Source organism: Myxocyprinus asiaticus, chromosome 4 (assembly GCF_019703515.2).
Source record: "Myxocyprinus asiaticus isolate MX2 ecotype Aquarium Trade chromosome 4, UBuf_Myxa_2, whole genome shotgun sequence".
NCBI classification, from domain to species: domain Eukaryota; kingdom Metazoa; phylum Chordata; class Actinopteri; order Cypriniformes; family Catostomidae; genus Myxocyprinus; species Myxocyprinus asiaticus.
The window spans coordinates 1842490-1860195 of record NC_059347.1 but is presented as its reverse complement, the minus strand read 5'-3'; the positions used below and the strand labels follow the sequence as shown (position 1 = coordinate 1860195).

Sequence of the window (17706 nt, the reverse complement as noted above, 5' to 3'; positions counted from 1 at the left end):
TTTGTTAAATGTGAGTCAAAATCATCACAATTAAAAGAACCAAAGACTTAAACTACTTCAGTCTGTGTGCATTGAATTTATTTAATACACTAGTTTCACAATTTGAGTTGAATTACTGAAATAAATGAACTTTTCCACGACATTCTAATTTATTGAGATGCACCTGTATGTGGACAGCCTCTTTTTGTTAAACTCTATATGACCCTAAAGGTGGATATTAAAAGGATGACTTAATGTCAGAGACAGGAACTGCCTGGTGTCTAAGAAAGGCAGATGATATATGTGTGCTAATTAGTGCTAGAAATTAGATGAAACATGTATGTGGGTGGACAGACAAATCTCCATTTTTAGGAATATGTGTAACCAACAACTGTAATAAGGGGAATAATTGAATATATTAATCAAATGAATGCAGGAAGTAAGGATAGTTAGTCAATATAAAATATGTAACCATATGAAGTGATTACAATGTGTTTTATACATAGAAAATGAAATAGTCATGATTTTACCATTACCGAAGCACATTGGGGTCAAGGGTGACCATCTAGAAGGGAGACAGCGAAGATGAAACTAGGGAGGCATAAGACGATTTCATTGGATGAAGAGGCCATCACTCAAAGAGATAAGGGGGAACAGAAACTGTATAAAAAATGCATGATTCTGAAGTGTAATTTTAGATGCTCCATGGACCACTTCGGCTTTGTTACTCTGTAATAAAAGTCTATTTTTGGAATCAGAACATTGCGCCTCCGAGAAATCTTTGACTCGACTTTTGGGGAATCTGCCACAACAACATCAATGCAAAAGCAACCTTCCATTGATGTAAGAGTTTCTTGCATTCCTTGAATCGATCACGTTTCTCTCTTGTCAAATTCTTAAAGTCTGGGAACAAGAAAATGCTGTGGTTCTTCCAACAAAGCCTTCCTTTTCTCCTCACCTCGCGCAACACAAGATCTTTATCGGATGATCTCAGAAATTTGGCCAGAATTGATCAGGGCCTGTCTCCCTCAGCAGATTGCCGAGCTAGAACCCTGTGAGCTCACTTGATTACCATCTTATGGCCTGTTATGTCAAGCAGATTCAGTAAAAGTCCATCCAGGAATTTCACCAAATCCTGACCCTCTTTGGCTTCAGGAATTCCGACGATTCGGACGTTATTACGCCGGTTATGATTCTCCAAGTCCTCCAACTTCTCCCAGACGCACTCCAAATCCACCTTGGTTGCTAGCAGATTAGCAGCTAGTTCCCTCTCCTATGATTCCAGATAATCGATCGGTTTCTCGACATCCCCCACTCTTGTGACCACCTCAGTGAATTTCGTCTCCATGGCAGTGATCAATTGATGTGTTACAGCAAGATCTTCCAAGTCAGTAACGACCTTCGTCAGCATTGCCGACATGTTCAACAATTCTCGCTGAATTTCCCTCACTTCTCCGGCCAAATCGACTCCCTGGTTTGATGCCTCCGGAGGGGTGTCAGCTTGAGCATGTAAGTGTCTTTTAATGTCTCCAGAACCCGAGGATTTTGAATTCTTTGACATATTGTCCTCCTAGAACAGTTATGGAACAGAGTGTATTGAATCTCACCGGTTTATGTCATTAATAGTGTTAAAATTAGCAAAGTGCGCAGAGCACGCCGTTCACACATACGAACCTCGCATGGCGTCACCGAAACTAACAACAACAACCTGCAACCTTAATTATTACTGCATATCAGGGTCAAATATTAAGGGGGGCTCGGGGCAAAAAATGCCATTGAAAGAAATAGCCCATTATTTAAAATGTTGGGCAAAATATTACCTCATAATGAATTCCTCTGATTTTTATTTGTAACATTTGATTTAGGTCTTGATTTTCTATTCTAAGCCTAGTTTTGCATTTTTTCTCTCTTGTTAATGTTAATGAACTGGTTAAATTTAAGTATTTAACTTAATAGGATGACTTACAGTGTATTTTATTCACATAGTTAGAAAATATATTGGGCAAATATTGACCACGTAATTGTAAAGTTAATTTCTGACACAGCTGCATACTGTATGTATAAAATACTATCAGTAAAATGTCGTGAATAGGGCAAATTTTGTCCCTTAAATAAATATTACAGTTTAATGTTTAAAAGGCTTTGACAATTAATCTTATACATTTTAATTATTCAAGCAAATATTTCCAGAAGCACTTTACATAAAATTCTTCTCATCATAATTTATTTTTTAGAAATACTTGCTTTCCATGTATTTAAATAATTCAGCAATTTGGTATTATCTGTTTTGCTATTAAAAACTAAATTGAACTATAATGCTTGAAGATTTCCTGAAATTACTGTCCCCAAGTCAAGCCTATTATGAATGTCTCTTTATAAGAAAGATATTAACTTTTGAATAATAATTGAGATTATTTATAGGAAGTGACTTCACATGAATGTCATAAACTAGAATGCAACATCAGACTTTTTGTCAGTTTTCGTTTGTTTTTTTCTGCTCTTGACCAGAGAAGATAAATGCATCAAATGCACTGCTTATTTATTATAAATAATTACTTGAATAAAGACTTAAAGTTTTTACATGCAGTACATATTCAAGCAACTAGAATAATGGTTGCACTGAAAAAAAAAAAAAATCGTTTTCTTACTGAGTATTTTTGTCTTGTTTTCCAGAAAAAAAGAAAAAAAAGAAAATAAATATATATATATAAACATCCTTAAAACAAGATAAAAATGACTTGAGGATCAAAATGACATAAGATATTTGTTCTTTTTCTCTGATAACTCGAACAAACTTTAGTAACATTTATGTTTATAAAAAGACAACTAAATATTTGCCTATGGGAGTAAAAAAAATGAATACATTTTTTTTTACCCCATTAGCCAATAGTTTTTACTTGTTTTATCTGTAACTCTGAAAAGAAGACTTAATATCTCATATCATTCTGCCTCGCAAGTCATTTTCTCTTGTTTTAATGATGTTTCAATATTTTAACCAGAAAATAAGACAAAAATACTCAGTAAGAAAATGATTTTTTGCAGTGTGGCCAATTATTAGTGACAAACCTCAACCCTGTCAGTGTTACCAACCCATATTTAACAGGGTTGACAAACTCAAACAGTAAGTCATCGTGAACTTCCATGATTTTTGCAGTGATGTGCTGTTAGAAAGTCTGCTTGTGCATGTGTGAAAGTAAATCTTTACCCAGTGAGCAATGAGAAAAACTAAAGAAGAAAAAAAACATGGAGAAAGAAAGATGAAAAATTGAAGATGAAGGTTACTGAAGAGATGCTGAGATAAGTATTCAAATTAAATGAACAGTACAGCACATTTCACTTGATGAGCAGCTAATTGACACTGATTTCAGAGAATCATATACTTTTTACATTTCTTGTGCCTTAATTAATAATATACAAATCCATACATAGAAACATTTGAGTCTCGTTTGTGATTTGTTTGTTTTTTTTAGAACATTTCAGATGTGCTTTCATCAGATGATCAAACCGGTGAATTCACACACACAGAATATGAATTAGTTAGTTTTGACAGCAAGCTAATCTCATTTAAAATAATTTTTATATTTTTTAAACCATTTCCATGTTCATTATTTGAAAGTTTTCTCCTTGTATAGGTATGTGAGAGTTGTGTGGTCAGTGTTCTTAAAGGGATATTTTCCTTTTGGGAAGGGGGTCCTAATGTTTCATTACAACACATTACACAGTGCATAATAATAGTTTAAATTAATGCATAAAATAAATAAAAAAGTATATTCAATGTAGGGATGCCGCGGTGTGAGTTTTTGACGGTTAGATTACAGTTAACCGGTTTTAGAATTATATGCACATTTTCTTATTATGCAACAGCACTGATGCAAAAAATGCATATCATATAACAATTGTCTAAACATCTAAATGGACGTATTTCTGGGGGCTATGTGGACACTAAGGGAAGACCTATAATAAGAAAACTGATAAATACACAACAAATAAATAGAAGGTATATAATAAGAGACGCTCCAGTCTAGGGCACAACACCACTTATGAGCATCCCGAGCTCAGTGATGTGCTTCAGTGTAAACAGAGTGTTTCAAAAGTGTTAATGTAAGATTATTGTGAGTGTGCAACATGTAGTTCATGGCATTAAACAGTTTTTCTTCTGCATCAGTTTATTAATGCAATCTGTTGTTCTGTCAGACGCCCCAACATAAAGAATCAGCAACAGACTCTAAATACTGTCCACAACACCTTATAAATAAACCTTTACAGCAGCAATTTAAAGTCTGATTATGACTAAAATTGACATTTATTGTTGAATGCAGTGAATTTGTACAGAAGCAGTGCTTTAAATAATGAGGACGATTTAAGACTGATAGGAACTACACGCAAATGCACCACATGCTGTCCCAAGGATGTGTTTCTTTCTAGGACTTCTGTGTGCTTGTTTTACATCTTTCGTCTTCAGTCAGTCATTTAAATGCTGCCAAACAGCCGATTTAAGTTGCTTTTTTGATGGATTATTTGATCTGTTATATTTTGGAATTCTTGTGTTTAAGCTTCAGTTTCACGTGAATTGAAAGTTCATGTTCAGTTCGTGACAACTGGCCATTAAAGCACCTCACAGCCACCCTCCGTAACCATAGCATCAGCTCCAGTACACACACAGGTACAAGAGTTTTCCCATTTAGGCTTACAAAATCTGACGAATTTTTTTTTATATTATATATTTATACATTATATCTAATATTTTTGCCACATGTAAATAAAGCAATTCTCATTTTTTTAACCGTGGATTCTAAATGCTTACGGTTAAATTAACCATATAATCACGTCATCTCTAATTCAGCGCATACTCTTAAATATTTATACACTGTATCATATCAAACATTCAGAAAAACCATTAGGGTTAATGTTTCAGAAAAAAAATTAACCCATTCAGAAAATTACAATTCTTACCTGCTCATCTGAAATGCCTTTGCATGCCTGAATGTCTGCTTTCCTCACCATGAAAAACAGCTGAACAGTTTTATTCCTGCAGTGGGCACTTGACACAGACGCACACACACACACACACACACACACACACACACACAAAAAAAAAAAAAAAAAAATATATATATATATAAAAAATAATAATAAACTAATCACACACATCCCCTACACCTCTCTCCACTGTCCCTCCCCGAGAGCCCTCCAAAAAAGACATTTTTGCCCTATTTCTCCCCAAACAGGTCTAGACTCCCCAGTCTTCTGGATATCCCCTCCTCAAGAGCTGCCACTCTGGCCATCTCTGAACACCACTCCTGAAATGGGGGCGCTCCAGCCGACTTCCAACTCCTTAAAATAATCTGTCTGGCAATCATAATACTAGTTAGGACACAGTTTTCCACATGCTTATTCTCCAAATTAATGACTGCCCCATCTCCTAAAATACAGAGTCTGGGGCAGAATAAAATTTCAGAGGCCAAAACCTTGCACATAAAACTCTGAATCCTCAACCAGAACTTTTGAATCTTATCACATCCCCAAAAGACACGGGTTGTGTCTCCATCTTCTTACTGAAATCACCAGCAGGTGGGTGTGTCTTTAAGACCAAGCCTATGCAATCGAGAGGGGGTCCAGTAGACTCTATGTAAAATCTTAAATTGCATAAGGCGAACCCTTGCATCTCTAGATGCAGATTTGACGTTTTTTAGAATCCTAGCTCACACTCCCTCCTCCAATACCAAGTTTAGATCTTTCTCCCATAATCTCTAAAGAGAAGCTGAAGTTCCGTCCCCCAGACTCTGAATTAACAGGGAGTAATACACCGATGCCTCATGACCTTTTCCGAAAGCAGTAATCACCACTCCCAGAGTATCTGCCGCTTTATGGGTGTGTAAACCACTCCCAAAAACAGTATAAATCAGGTGACGCAACTGTAAATACTTATAGAACTGAGATCTGGGAATCTCAAAAAGTTTTCCAAATTTTCCATTCTGCAACATTCCATTCTTTCTATCAATTTTGTTCTCAGTTTGGCTGGAAACATCAGTGCAAAAGCGATCTTCCGTTGATGTAAGAGTTTCTTACATTCCTTGAACCGATCGCGTTTCTCTCTTGTCGAATTTGCAAAATCCGGGAACAAGAAAATATTGTGATTCTTCCAAGAAAGCTTTCCTTTGCTCCTCGCCTCACGTAACACAAGATCTTTATCGGATGATCTCAGAAATTTGGCCAGAATTGATCGGGGCCTGTCTCCCTCAGCAGATCTGCGAGCCGGGACTCTGTGAGCTCGCTCGATTTCCAGTTTATGGCCTGTTATGTTGAGCAGACTCGGGAAGAGCTCGTCCAGGAATTTCACCATATCTCTGCCCTCTTCATGCTCAGGAATTCCAACAATTCGTATATTGTTCCTTCGATTCCTATTTTCGAGATCTTCCAGTTTTTCCAAAATGTATTCCAAGTATGTTTTGGACGCAGGCGGATTAGCGGATAATTCCCTTTCCGATGACTCCAAATAATCTATCCTCAATCTCAACATCTGTCACTCTTGTGACCAACTCAGAGAATTTTGTTTCCATCGCAATAATCGATCGACGTATTACAGCGAGATCTTCCAAGTCAGCAACAACCTTCGTCAGCATCACCGAGATGTTGGACAGTTGACGCTGGATTTCATCTCCCGATGTGCCGTCCAAATTGAGTCCCCGGCTTGCATTCCCGTCAGAGGCCTCAGCTTGAACACGTAAGTGTCTTTTAATGTCTCCAGAGTCTGAGGATTTTGACTTCTTTGCCATGTTTACCTCAAAGAGCAAATATGTAACTGGGTGTATCGAATCTCACCGGTTATAACATGAAAATAATAAAAAATCCAGCAAAGTGCGCAGAGCTCGCTGCTCACACGTCTGCTTCTCGCATGGTGTCACGTGACCCCCCGTAGTTAACAAAATGTTTAAATTAATACAAAAGTTAAAAGGTAGCTAATGTAACAATGATAAATTGGGCTGATATGATCATATTTCTTGGTTCTAGTCAGCACTCTGGCTGCTGCATATTGAACAATTGAAGTTTATTTATTGATCTTACTGGACATCCTCCCAGTAATGCATTACAATAATCTAGTCTTGAGATCATGAGCGCTTGAATTAGTTTTTCGGCATCAGCAACAGAGAGCATGTGTCATAATTTAGCAATATTTCTGAGGTAGAAGAATGCTGTTCTACAAACATTGGTAATTTGATTTTCAAAGGACAGATTGGTATCAAATATTACACCTAAGTTCTTCGCTGTTGAAGATGATGTAACAGTACATCCATCGAGATTCAAATTATATTTTAGCGGCTTATTTTTAGAGGTTTTTGGTCCAATAATTAGTACCTCTGTTTTGTCGGAATTGAGTAGAAGGAAATTTCTGGCCATCCAATCTTTGATTTCATTGAGACACTCTGCTAATTTAGAGAACTGTGAAATTTCATCAGGTTTTGAAGAAATATAAAGTTGGGTATCGTCTGCATAACAGTGGAAACTTATGATTCTTGATAATATTTCCCAGGGGAAGTATATATAAGTAGAAAAAGAGAGGCACTAAAACTGATCCCTGTGGCACCTGTGACGTGTGCCCCCCATCTCCACTAATTCAACACCAGTGGTTGCCTTTATGTGCTTTTTGGAGCTTCAAAGTTCTGGTCACAATTACTTGCATTGTATGGACCTACAGAGCTGAAATATTCTTCTGAAAATCTTAATTTGTGTTCAGCAGAAGAAAGAAAGTCACACACATCTGGGATGACATGAGGATAAGTACAACCCCAATTCCGAAAAAGTATGAAAAATGCGAATAAAACAAAAAGGAGTGATTAATAAATTATATTCAAATTTGCTATATTGAAAGCACTACAACTAAACATTATATGATGTTTTAACTTGTGAATTTGCAACACACTCCAAAATTGTTGAGACAGGGGCAATTTAAGACTAATAACAATTTGACAAGTTAAAATAACAAGGTGATGTGAAACAGATGTTAAATGGGTGAGGCAATTGTGTCATAGTATTGTATACTGTATAAGGAGCCTCCAAAAACATTAGAGACTTGTCAGTTTGCCAACAGATGCTTCAGATGCTTGTAAACATCCTCTTACTTTCAAATGCTTTTATTTTCAGCAAACTTAACATGTGTAAATATTTGTATGAACATAAAAAGATTCAACAACTAAGACATAAACTGAACAAGTTTCACAAACATATGACTAACAGAAATGGAATAATGTGTCCCTGAACAAAGGGGGGGTCAAAATCAAAAGTAACAGTCAGTATCTTGTACTGATCTTGTGCAGGTGTTGGTACACGTGGTCTGCCACTGCGAGGACGATCAGCTGTCCTTCATGTCTCCCTGTAGTGCTGTCTTAGGCGTCTCACAGTACGGACATTGCAGTTTATTGCCCTGGCCACATCTGCAGTCCTCATGCCTCCATGCAGACCAGCCAGCGGTCCTCACAAGGGAAATAACATATTAAATGATGTTTTGTTTTTTTAAAATGTAAAAATGCAAAAAGGTTTCTTTGAGGGTTAGGGTTAGGGGTAGGGTTAGGGTTAGGGGATAGAATCTATAGTTTGTACAGTATAAAAATCTTTATATCTATGGAGAGTCCTCATAATGATAGCTGCACCATCATGCGTGCGTGAGTGAGTGTGTGTGAGGGTTAGGTCTAGGAGTAGGGGTAAGGTTAGGGGATAGAATCTATAGTTTGTACAGAATAAAAATTATTATGTATATGGAGGGTCCTCATAATGATAGCTAAACCAACATGTGTGTGTGTGTGTGTGTGTGTGTGTGTGAGAGTGTGAGTGTGTGTGAATGAGTGTGTGTGAGTGTGTGTGTGTGTGTGTGTGTGTGTGTGTGAGTGTGTGTGTGTGTGTGTGTGTGTGTATGAATGAGTGTGTGTGAGAGAGAGAGAGTGTGTGTGTGTGTGTGTGAATGAGTGTGTGTGAGTGTGTGTGTGTGTGTGTGTGTGTGTGAGTGTGTGTGTGTGTGAGTGTGTGTGTATAAATGAGTGTGTGAGAGAGAGAGAGTGTGTGTGTGTGTGTGTGTGTGTGTGTGTGTGTGTGTGTGTGTGTGTGTGTGTGTGTGTGTGTGTGTGTGTGTGTGTGTGTGTCCTGTAGAGGCCGCTGTCTGATATCACGATGACATGATTCGTCTTCAAAACACGCGTGATTTCCTGTTTAAGTTCAGCGCGGGTTCTTGCGAACATGAAGGGAGCTTGACATTACTAGAGTAAATTCCTTAAATCATCATTCTTCTCTTTGTTAATTACATATTCACTTGTTATTGGCCTTTAAGACACTCGAGGGAAGGTTTGTAAAGATGGGCGATGATCCAGACTCCATTCCAGAGAGAGAGATGAAGGTGAGCGAATTTCAACAGCGTTACTTTCATTATAATTATTGTTGTTATTATCAATATTATTACTGTTATTGTTACTATTAATTCATGCGGTACATCATGTAGTAGTTTATACAGTGTTATTTTGCGTGTTTGAACACGTGACTCTTGTTTTTCGATTCCATAAATAAATAGTTTTCTCTTATAAAATTATCATAGTGTGTCAGATACACACTCACACTGAAGGTTCAGTTGATTTTAACACTCAAACACCTGTAATCATGACTCATAAATATACTGAAGAATCACAATCAGCACCTGCACTAATACAGGTGCATCTCAATAAATTAGAATGTCGTGGAAAAGTTCATTTATTTCAGTAATTCAACTCAAATTGTGAAACTCGTGTATTAAATAAATTCAATGCACACAGACTGAAGTAGTTTAAGTCTTTGGTTCTTTTAATTGTGATGATTTTGGCTCACATTTAACAAAAACCCACCAATTCACTATCTCAAAAAATTAGAATATGGTGACATGCCAATCAGCTAATCAACTCAAAACACCTGCAAAGGTTTCCTGAGCCTTCAAAATGGTCTCTCAGTTTGGTTCACTAGGCTACACAATCATGGGGAAGACTGCTGATCTGACAGTTGTCCAGAAGACAATCATTGACACCCTTCACAAGGAATGGACTGAGGCTGGGGTCAAGGCATCAAGAGCCACCACTCACAGACGTGTCAAGGAATTTGGCTACAGTTGTCGTATTCCTCTTGTCAAGCCACTCCTGAACCACAGACAACGTCAGAGGTGTCTTACCTGGGCTAAGGAGAAGAAGAACTGGACTGTTGCCCAGTGGTCCAAAGTCCTCTTTTCAGATGAGAGCAAGTTTTGTATTTCATTTGGAAACCAAGGTCCTAGAGTCTGGAGGAAGGGTGGAGAAGCTCATAGCCCAAGTTGCTTGAAGTCCAGTGTTAAGTTTCCACAGTCTGTGATGATTTGGGGTGCAATGTCATCTGCTGGTGTTGGTCCATTGTGTTTTTTGAAAACCAAAGTCACTGCACCCGTTTACCAAGAAATTTTGGAGTACTTCATGCTTCCTTCTGCTGACCAGCTTTTTAAAGATGCTGATTTCATTTTCCAGCAGGATTTGGCACCTGCCCACACTGCCAAAAGCACCAAAAGTTGGTTAAATGACCATGGTGTTGGTGTGCTTGACTGGCCAGCAAACTCACCAGACCTGAACCCCATAGAGAATCTATGGGGTATTGTCAAGAGGAAAATGAGAAACAAGAGACCAAAAAATGCAGATGAGCTGAAGGCCACTGTCAAAGAAACCTGGGCTTCCATACCACCTCAGCAGTGCCACAAACTGATCACCTCCATGCCACGCCGAATTGAGGCAGTAATTAAAGCAAAAGGAGCCCCTACCAAGTATTGAGTACATATACAGTAAATGAACATACTTTCCAGAAGGCCAACAATTCACTAAAAATGTTTTTTTTATTGGTCTTATGATGTATTCTAATTTTTTGAGATAGTGAATTGGTGGGTTTTTGTTAAATGTGAGCCCAAATCATCACAATTAAAAGAACCAAAGACTTAAACTACTTCAGTCTGTGTGCACTGAATTTATTTAATACACGAGTTTCACAATTTGAGTTGAATTACTGAAATAAATGAACTTTTCCACGACATTCTAATTTATTGAGATGCACCTGTATAATGAGTGTAAACAAGATTCAGTAACATGTTTCAGAATTCATCCCTTAATAAAGAATGTCCAGAACATGAAGAGGGTTGATATCAGTAGTGTTGCTTTCATTAGTTTCACTTCTGCTTTGAAATGAATCAGCTGAGATTGACAACATTATTCATATTCATAAACACACCAGCTGTGAGTTCCATTCCGTCACCTGATGTTTCTGCTGTTCAGGATTTCCAGTTTCGTCAGATGAAGAAGATTCGAGTGTTTGAGTCTCCTCAAGATCTGCCTAAAGAACGCTCCAGTCTGCTTGTGATCTCTAACAGATACGGCCTGACATGCACTGCTCGAGACAAAACGCTCAAAGTGTTCCTGACTAAAGACATCATCTCAGCTGCACGTGTGGAGGGAAACACCAATGACATAGGTGACATCGAAACACACCTACACATACATAAAGACCAGAGATCCATAAAGCAACATTAAAGCCAGCGCCATACTAGCAGACCCCAAACAACTGGATTTTGTTAATGAAGCTCACACCTGATAATCACTGATGATACGTTGTGTTGAGTGGCGTATTAATGTGTCTCTTGTGTCTCATCAGTGGAGAGTGTGAGTGCTGTGACAGTGACAGTAGATGTGTGGATTCATCACATGGCTCTGAGCAGTGATGAGCTCACACTGTCTGTGTGTGGCACGACTGACGCCGCTGATCTCACGCTAGACTTCTACGACGTCCGCACCTTCTTTAACAAGGTTTTTTCACTCTAAAACTAGCTGAAATTAACTAATTAAAATGGAACTGTTTGCTTAATTTGAAAGCTGTTGTTTGTGTGATTGGGGCTGTAACTATAGATCGTAGCTGAATGGAGGCATGTGTTTTCTGCAAAGATCACACACTAATAATACTCGAAGTCTGATATGGCTTATGTGAGATGCTGATAATTAACGTCGTGTCTGTTTCAGGTCAGACAGGACAAACGTCCCTTCGCGTCCTTCAGACCGGTGGTCTCATCAGGTGTCCTCGTCCAGGATCTGAAGTGGAGTCCAGTGGAGGCGTCTCGTCTGGCCATGTGTCTGTCTGATGGCAGTATGATGGTGCTGGATGTGCAGGACTCAGTGAATGTGGTCGCGCAGCTGCCTGCGTCTGCAGGAATCACCTGCGGTCAGTGTTTAATGTCTCACTGATAATGACCTATTAACTCATAAGTCTGTCTGATGGTCAGATGTATACAGTTCAAGTGTTATGGAGTGTCCAAACATCATGCCCTGCAGTTTCATCACACGTAATGAAATGCATCCATTCACATCTGTCTCAGGTGATCAGTGAACACTGATGCGTCAGTGTGTATATAGCACTAAAAGTCAGCACAACATTGCTCTAAAATATAATATAAAGTAAATTTTACATAATATAATACATAATATATAATATATAAAACAACACAAGTTGACCAAAGTGCAGTACATAAAGCCATAATAAATGCACAAGAGAAAAAAAAAACAACACATTCATTCAAAACAACCACAACATAGATGCTTTTACAATATATCATAAGCAAGGGGAAGAAATTGTTTTAAGCTTAGATTTAAATACATTGATGTGGAGAACACGTACAAAATAATGGAATTCAGTCATGAAAATGGAATTAACCGTAAAACACAAACAAAAGCTTGATTTATATTGCTACTTTAGATAAATTGTAAGATTCAGTGTATTAGGAATAATTATTTCAATAATGTTATTTTTTTTTTTTTTTTTTTTTATAATATTAGACATAACAATAGTAATAATAACAAAAATAATAATAATTATTATTATTATTAATATGTAAAGGATAATGTGCCGTCAGCCTCTTGATATCCCAAAATAAACCCAACAGGGTGATCAGTATCCCGACATGAAGCGGAGCTGTCTTTTATCATCCTGAAGGGGTTTATTTTGCAATAACAGCTATCTGACTGTAAATTATCCCTCTTATTACACAGCTACTAACCAAATAAACTAATAAATGGACATAAAAATATTGATTTGCATTGAAATTATGTAATTATGTGAGAATAAATAAATCACTGAACAGTTGAATTCCACCTCCGATTTTCATCAATGTTCTGTTGGTTTTTATTTTGTAACTAATGAACGTCTGACTCCTCATTATCCATCTTATTACAAGATAACTTGCCAAATAAATAAATAAATAAATGGGCATGAAACATTGATTGGAGTAATTTATTTTATGAGCTTACTTGTAGAGATCGCTCGGTGATCCAAGAAGCAGGAAAGATGACTCGTAGTACCCGGATGAGCGGTCTGATATGTGGACGTGCGGTTGTTACTCAGAAATATCGGACCACTAGATGGCGCAATTGACCAATCAGAATCCAGTATTCCAAAGAGCTTTGTGATAATCATTATCAAATCATTAACAAGAGTTCTGTTGCACTGAATATAAATCAGATTTTTACATCAATATTTTCATTTAAGATCTGTTGACCAAAAATAGCTGCAATATTTTGTTTAAAAGAATTAATCTATTTTCATTTTATTTAAAGATTTGTGAATAGATTTGATGAGACAACCTATTGTGAAAGTAAAATTGGAAAACGTATGATGGAGAAATAAAATTAAAGACCATTGGTGACATCATTGTTCCATTCACATTTCTTGCTTAGCAGAGACGGGCCTCTTCTATTAAAATTAATGGGAAAAATTGGAACGCTCAACGGCAGCCAACGGTCAACCCACCCGTCTTACAGGTAAAATAGCCAATCAACATTTAGATACAGAAATCACCTGCCAATCAACTCGAAACACACATGCGCATTAGCTATACAAGATGGTATAATTGCGTTTTTAGTGTAATCTGCGGTAAAGAAACACAATTTATTATACCATTTGTGGCAGAACGACATGCCCTCCCATGGATCATCATCGCCCCACCTTACGTGATGGGGCTCGCGTGATCCCAATGAAGAGCCTCATCACCGCTGCCTTTAAACACCGAGCAAGGAGACCAGTCTCTACCTGCTGGCATCATCACAGGTCCAGGAATGGAGCGGGGAAGGTCTGGTGCGAGTTAGATGCGTCACTGGACCCACACCCCAGAACCAGAGTGCGAGTTAGAAGTGTCCAAAACAAAGAGGTTGTCAGTGCTTCACGGTGGAAAGTGCTATGTGAAGGAAGAGTAGTGAAGACAGGAAGGTCCAGGTGATAGTGGGCAGGGCGTGCTCCACTTCTTGGTCCGAGGTGATTCACTCAAGCAGCCCGGCTTCCCTGAGCCTAGGCACTTGAGGGAAATAGCGGGCCGGCATCCTGGCCCATCGGCCGCGACACGTGCTCCAATCCCTGATGTCACTTTATTCCCCCTTTTCTGTTGTTTATTTATAAAATTATTATTATTTTTAAATAAATGCCTCTCCGAGGCCTGACGCCACACCCACTGTGTCCATCTCTTGTTCACCCCACCACACAGTGTTGTCAGATTTTACTGCTTTTTTGAAATATTTTCTTTTTATCGTAATCTTGACCAACCGTTTTGAAGATTTCATACCTTCCTCATTCAAATAGATAGGAGCTGCACTGTCATGACGCTTGTTTAAATAGAAAAATAGCTGTCAAAACTGCCCAAGAGCATTCCAAAGATGGCCACTGAGTGGACTGACTTAACTTGAAAAAGAGACTTTGTTGAAAGGATCTGGAAATACACTATATTGCCAAAAGTATTCGCTCATCTGCCTTTAGACACATATGAATTTAAGTGACATCCCATTCTTAATCCATAGGGTTTAATATGACGTCGGCCCACCCTTTGCAGCTATAACAGCTTCAACTCTTCTGGGAAGGCTTTCCACAAGGTTTAGGAGTGTGTTTATGGGACTTTTTGACCATTCTTCCAGAAGCGCATTTGTGAGGTCAGACACTGATGTTGGACGAGAAGGCCTGGCTCGCAGTCTTCGCTCTAATTCATCCCAAAGGTGCTCTGTCGGGTTGAGGTCAGGACTCTGTGCAGGCCAGTCAAGTTCTTCCACACCAAACTCGCTCATCCATGTCTTTATGGACCTTGCTTTGTGCACTGGTGCACAGTCATGTTGGAACAGGAAGGGGCCATTCCCAAACTGTTCCCACGAAGTTGGGAGCATGGAATTGTCCAAAATCTCTTGGTATGCTGAAGCATTCAGTGTTCCTTTCACTGGAACTAAGGGGCCAAGCCCAGCTCCTGAAAAACAACCCCACACCATAATCCCCCCTCCACCAAACTTCACAGTTGGCACAATGCAGTCAGACAAGTACCGTTCTCCTGGCAACCGCCAAACCCAGACTCGTCCATCAGATTGCCAGATGGTGAAGCGTGATTCGTCACTCCAGAGAACGCGTCTCCACTGCTCTAGAGTCCAGTGGTGGCGTGCTTTACACCACTGCATCCGACGCTTTGCATTGCACTTGGTGATGTATGGCTTGGATGCAGCTGCTCAGCCATGGAAACCCATTCCACGAAGCTCTCTATGCACTGTTCTTGAGCTAATCTTAAGGTCACATGAACTTTGGAGGTCTGTAGCAACTGACTCTGCAGAAAGTTGGTGACCTCTGCGCACTATGCGCCTCAGCATCCGCTGACCCCGCTCTGTCATTTTACGTGGCCTACCACTTCGTGGCTGAGTTGCTGTCATTCCCAATCGCTTCCACTTTGTTATAATACCACTGACAGTTGACTGTGGAATATTTAGTAGCGAGGAAATTTCACGACTGGACTTGTTGCACAGGTGGCATCCTATCACAGTACCACGCTGGAATTCACTGAGCTCCTGAGAGCGGCCCATTCTTTCACAAATGTTTGTAGAAGCAGTCTGCATGCCTAGGTGCTTCATTTTATACACCTGTGGCCATGGAAGTGATTGGAACACCTGAATTCAATTATTTGGATGGGTGAGCGAATACTTTTGGCAATATAGTGTATGTCTGGACCATTCTAATTCCTTTTGTTTAAATTCTTGAAATGGTCTGTACTGAAATTAGAAACAGATTTCATAGGGCCCATTTTATTTATATATAATGGAGTTATAGAGGTTTATTCATTAACATTTCAGTATGTTTTTTTTTGTTATGCTCTTTATTTGTAGTGTGCTGGAGTCCCAAAGGCAAGCAGGTGTCTGCTGGGAAACATGATGCTACAGTAGTTCAGTTCACTCCTGTAAGTCTGTATGTAAAAGTCAGAAGTTTACAAACACATTAGCCAAATACATTTAAACTCAGTTTTTCACAATTCCTGACATTAAATCGTAGAAAACATTCCCTGTCTTAGGTCAGTTAGGATCACTACTTTATTTTAAGAATGTGAAATGTCAGAATAATAGTAGAGAGAATGATTTATTTCAGCTTTTATTTCTTTCATCACATTCCCAGTGGGTCAGAAGTTTACATACACTTTGTTAGTATTTGGTAGCATTGCCTTTAAATTGTTTAACTTGGGTCAAATGTTTTGGGTAGTCTTCTACAAGCTTCTCACAAAAAGTTGCTGGAATTTTGGCCCATTCCTCCAGACAGAACTGGTGTAACTGAGTCAGGTTTGGAGGCCTCCTTGCTCACACACACTTTTTCAGTTCTGCCCACAAATTTTCAATCTGATTGAGGTCAGTGCTTTGTGATGGCCACTCCAATTCCTTGACTTTGTTGTCCTCAAGCCATTTTGCCACAACTTTGGAGGTATGCTTAGGGTCATTGTCCAGTTGGAAGACCCATTTGCGACCAATCTTTAACATCCTGGCTGATGTCTTGAGATGTTGCTTCAATATATCCACATAATTTTCCTTCCTCATGATGCCATCTATTTTGTGAAGTGCACCAGTCCCTCCTGCAGCAAAGCACCCCCACAACATGATGCTGCCACCCTCATGCTTCACGGTTGGGATGTTCTTCGACTTGCAAGCCTCACCCTTTTTCCTCCAAACATAACGATGGTCATTATGGCCAAACAGTTCAATTTTCGTTTCATCAGACCAGAGGACATTTGTCCCCATGTGCACTTGCAAACTGTAGTTTGGCTTTTTTATTTTTTGTATGTAAACATCTGACCCACTGGAATTGTGATATAGTCAATTAAAAGTGAAACAATCTGTCTGTAAACAATTGTTGGAAAAATTACTCGTGTCATGCACAAAGTAGATGTCTTAAATGACTTGCTAAAACTATAGTTTGCTAATATTACATCTGTGTAGTGGTTAAAAAATGAGTTTAATGACTTCTACCTAAGTGTATGTAAACTTCTGACTTCAACTGTAAGAATGTTTATGACTCATTATTATTATTATTAGTGTAGATTTAATTCTTCTCGCTGTGTGTGTTTATCTGACAGATGTTACAGGCTAAGAAGGTGATTCCCTGTCCCAGCTTCTACATTCAGGACAACCCCGTGAAAGGTGCCAGAACCCCCTCAACTGCTGTAGAGAGACATCTGACAGCATCTACATTAGACACCTCTAACACTCACGTGTGTCTTACTTTCTCTCTGTAGTGCTTGATGTGTTGTGGTTGAGCACGTATAACTTTGTGGTGGCGTACGTGGCGGCCAACGGATCGCCAGAGACACCACCTGACCTGGTGGTCGTGTCACTTCCTGTGAGTTCAGAACACAAATCTCACAGCATAAACACGATTTCAGAC

The 17706-nt window shown here is 38.8% G+C and overlaps 2 protein-coding genes across 6 annotated transcripts in view; one reads left to right on the top strand and one right to left on the bottom strand.

The window, feature by feature from the left end:
- fam78ab (family with sequence similarity 78 member Ab) overlaps window positions 1-17706 on the bottom strand; it is a 432829-nt gene that overhangs the window by 304671 nt on the left and 110452 nt on the right. The gene's annotated exons all lie outside the window — the stretch shown is intronic.
- nup214 (nucleoporin 214) overlaps window positions 9180-17706 on the top strand; it is a 319628-nt gene continuing 311101 nt past the window's right edge. For all 5 annotated transcript variants that reach the window (XR_007896211.1, XR_007896210.1, XM_051688949.1 and 2 more), the window contains exons 1-7: window positions 9180-9364; window positions 11277-11472; window positions 11653-11804; window positions 12015-12213; window positions 16167-16237; window positions 17399-17462; window positions 17558-17661. Coding sequence is in view for 3 of the 5 variants with exons in the window: in XM_051688949.1 (XP_051544909.1) it covers window positions 9323-9364; window positions 11277-11472; window positions 11653-11804; window positions 12015-12213; window positions 16167-16237; window positions 17399-17462; window positions 17558-17661 (828 nt within the window). In the remaining 2 variants the exon portion in view is untranslated. The remainder of the gene's footprint in view (window positions 9365-11276; window positions 11473-11652; window positions 11805-12014; window positions 12214-16166; window positions 16238-17398; window positions 17463-17557; window positions 17662-17706) is intronic.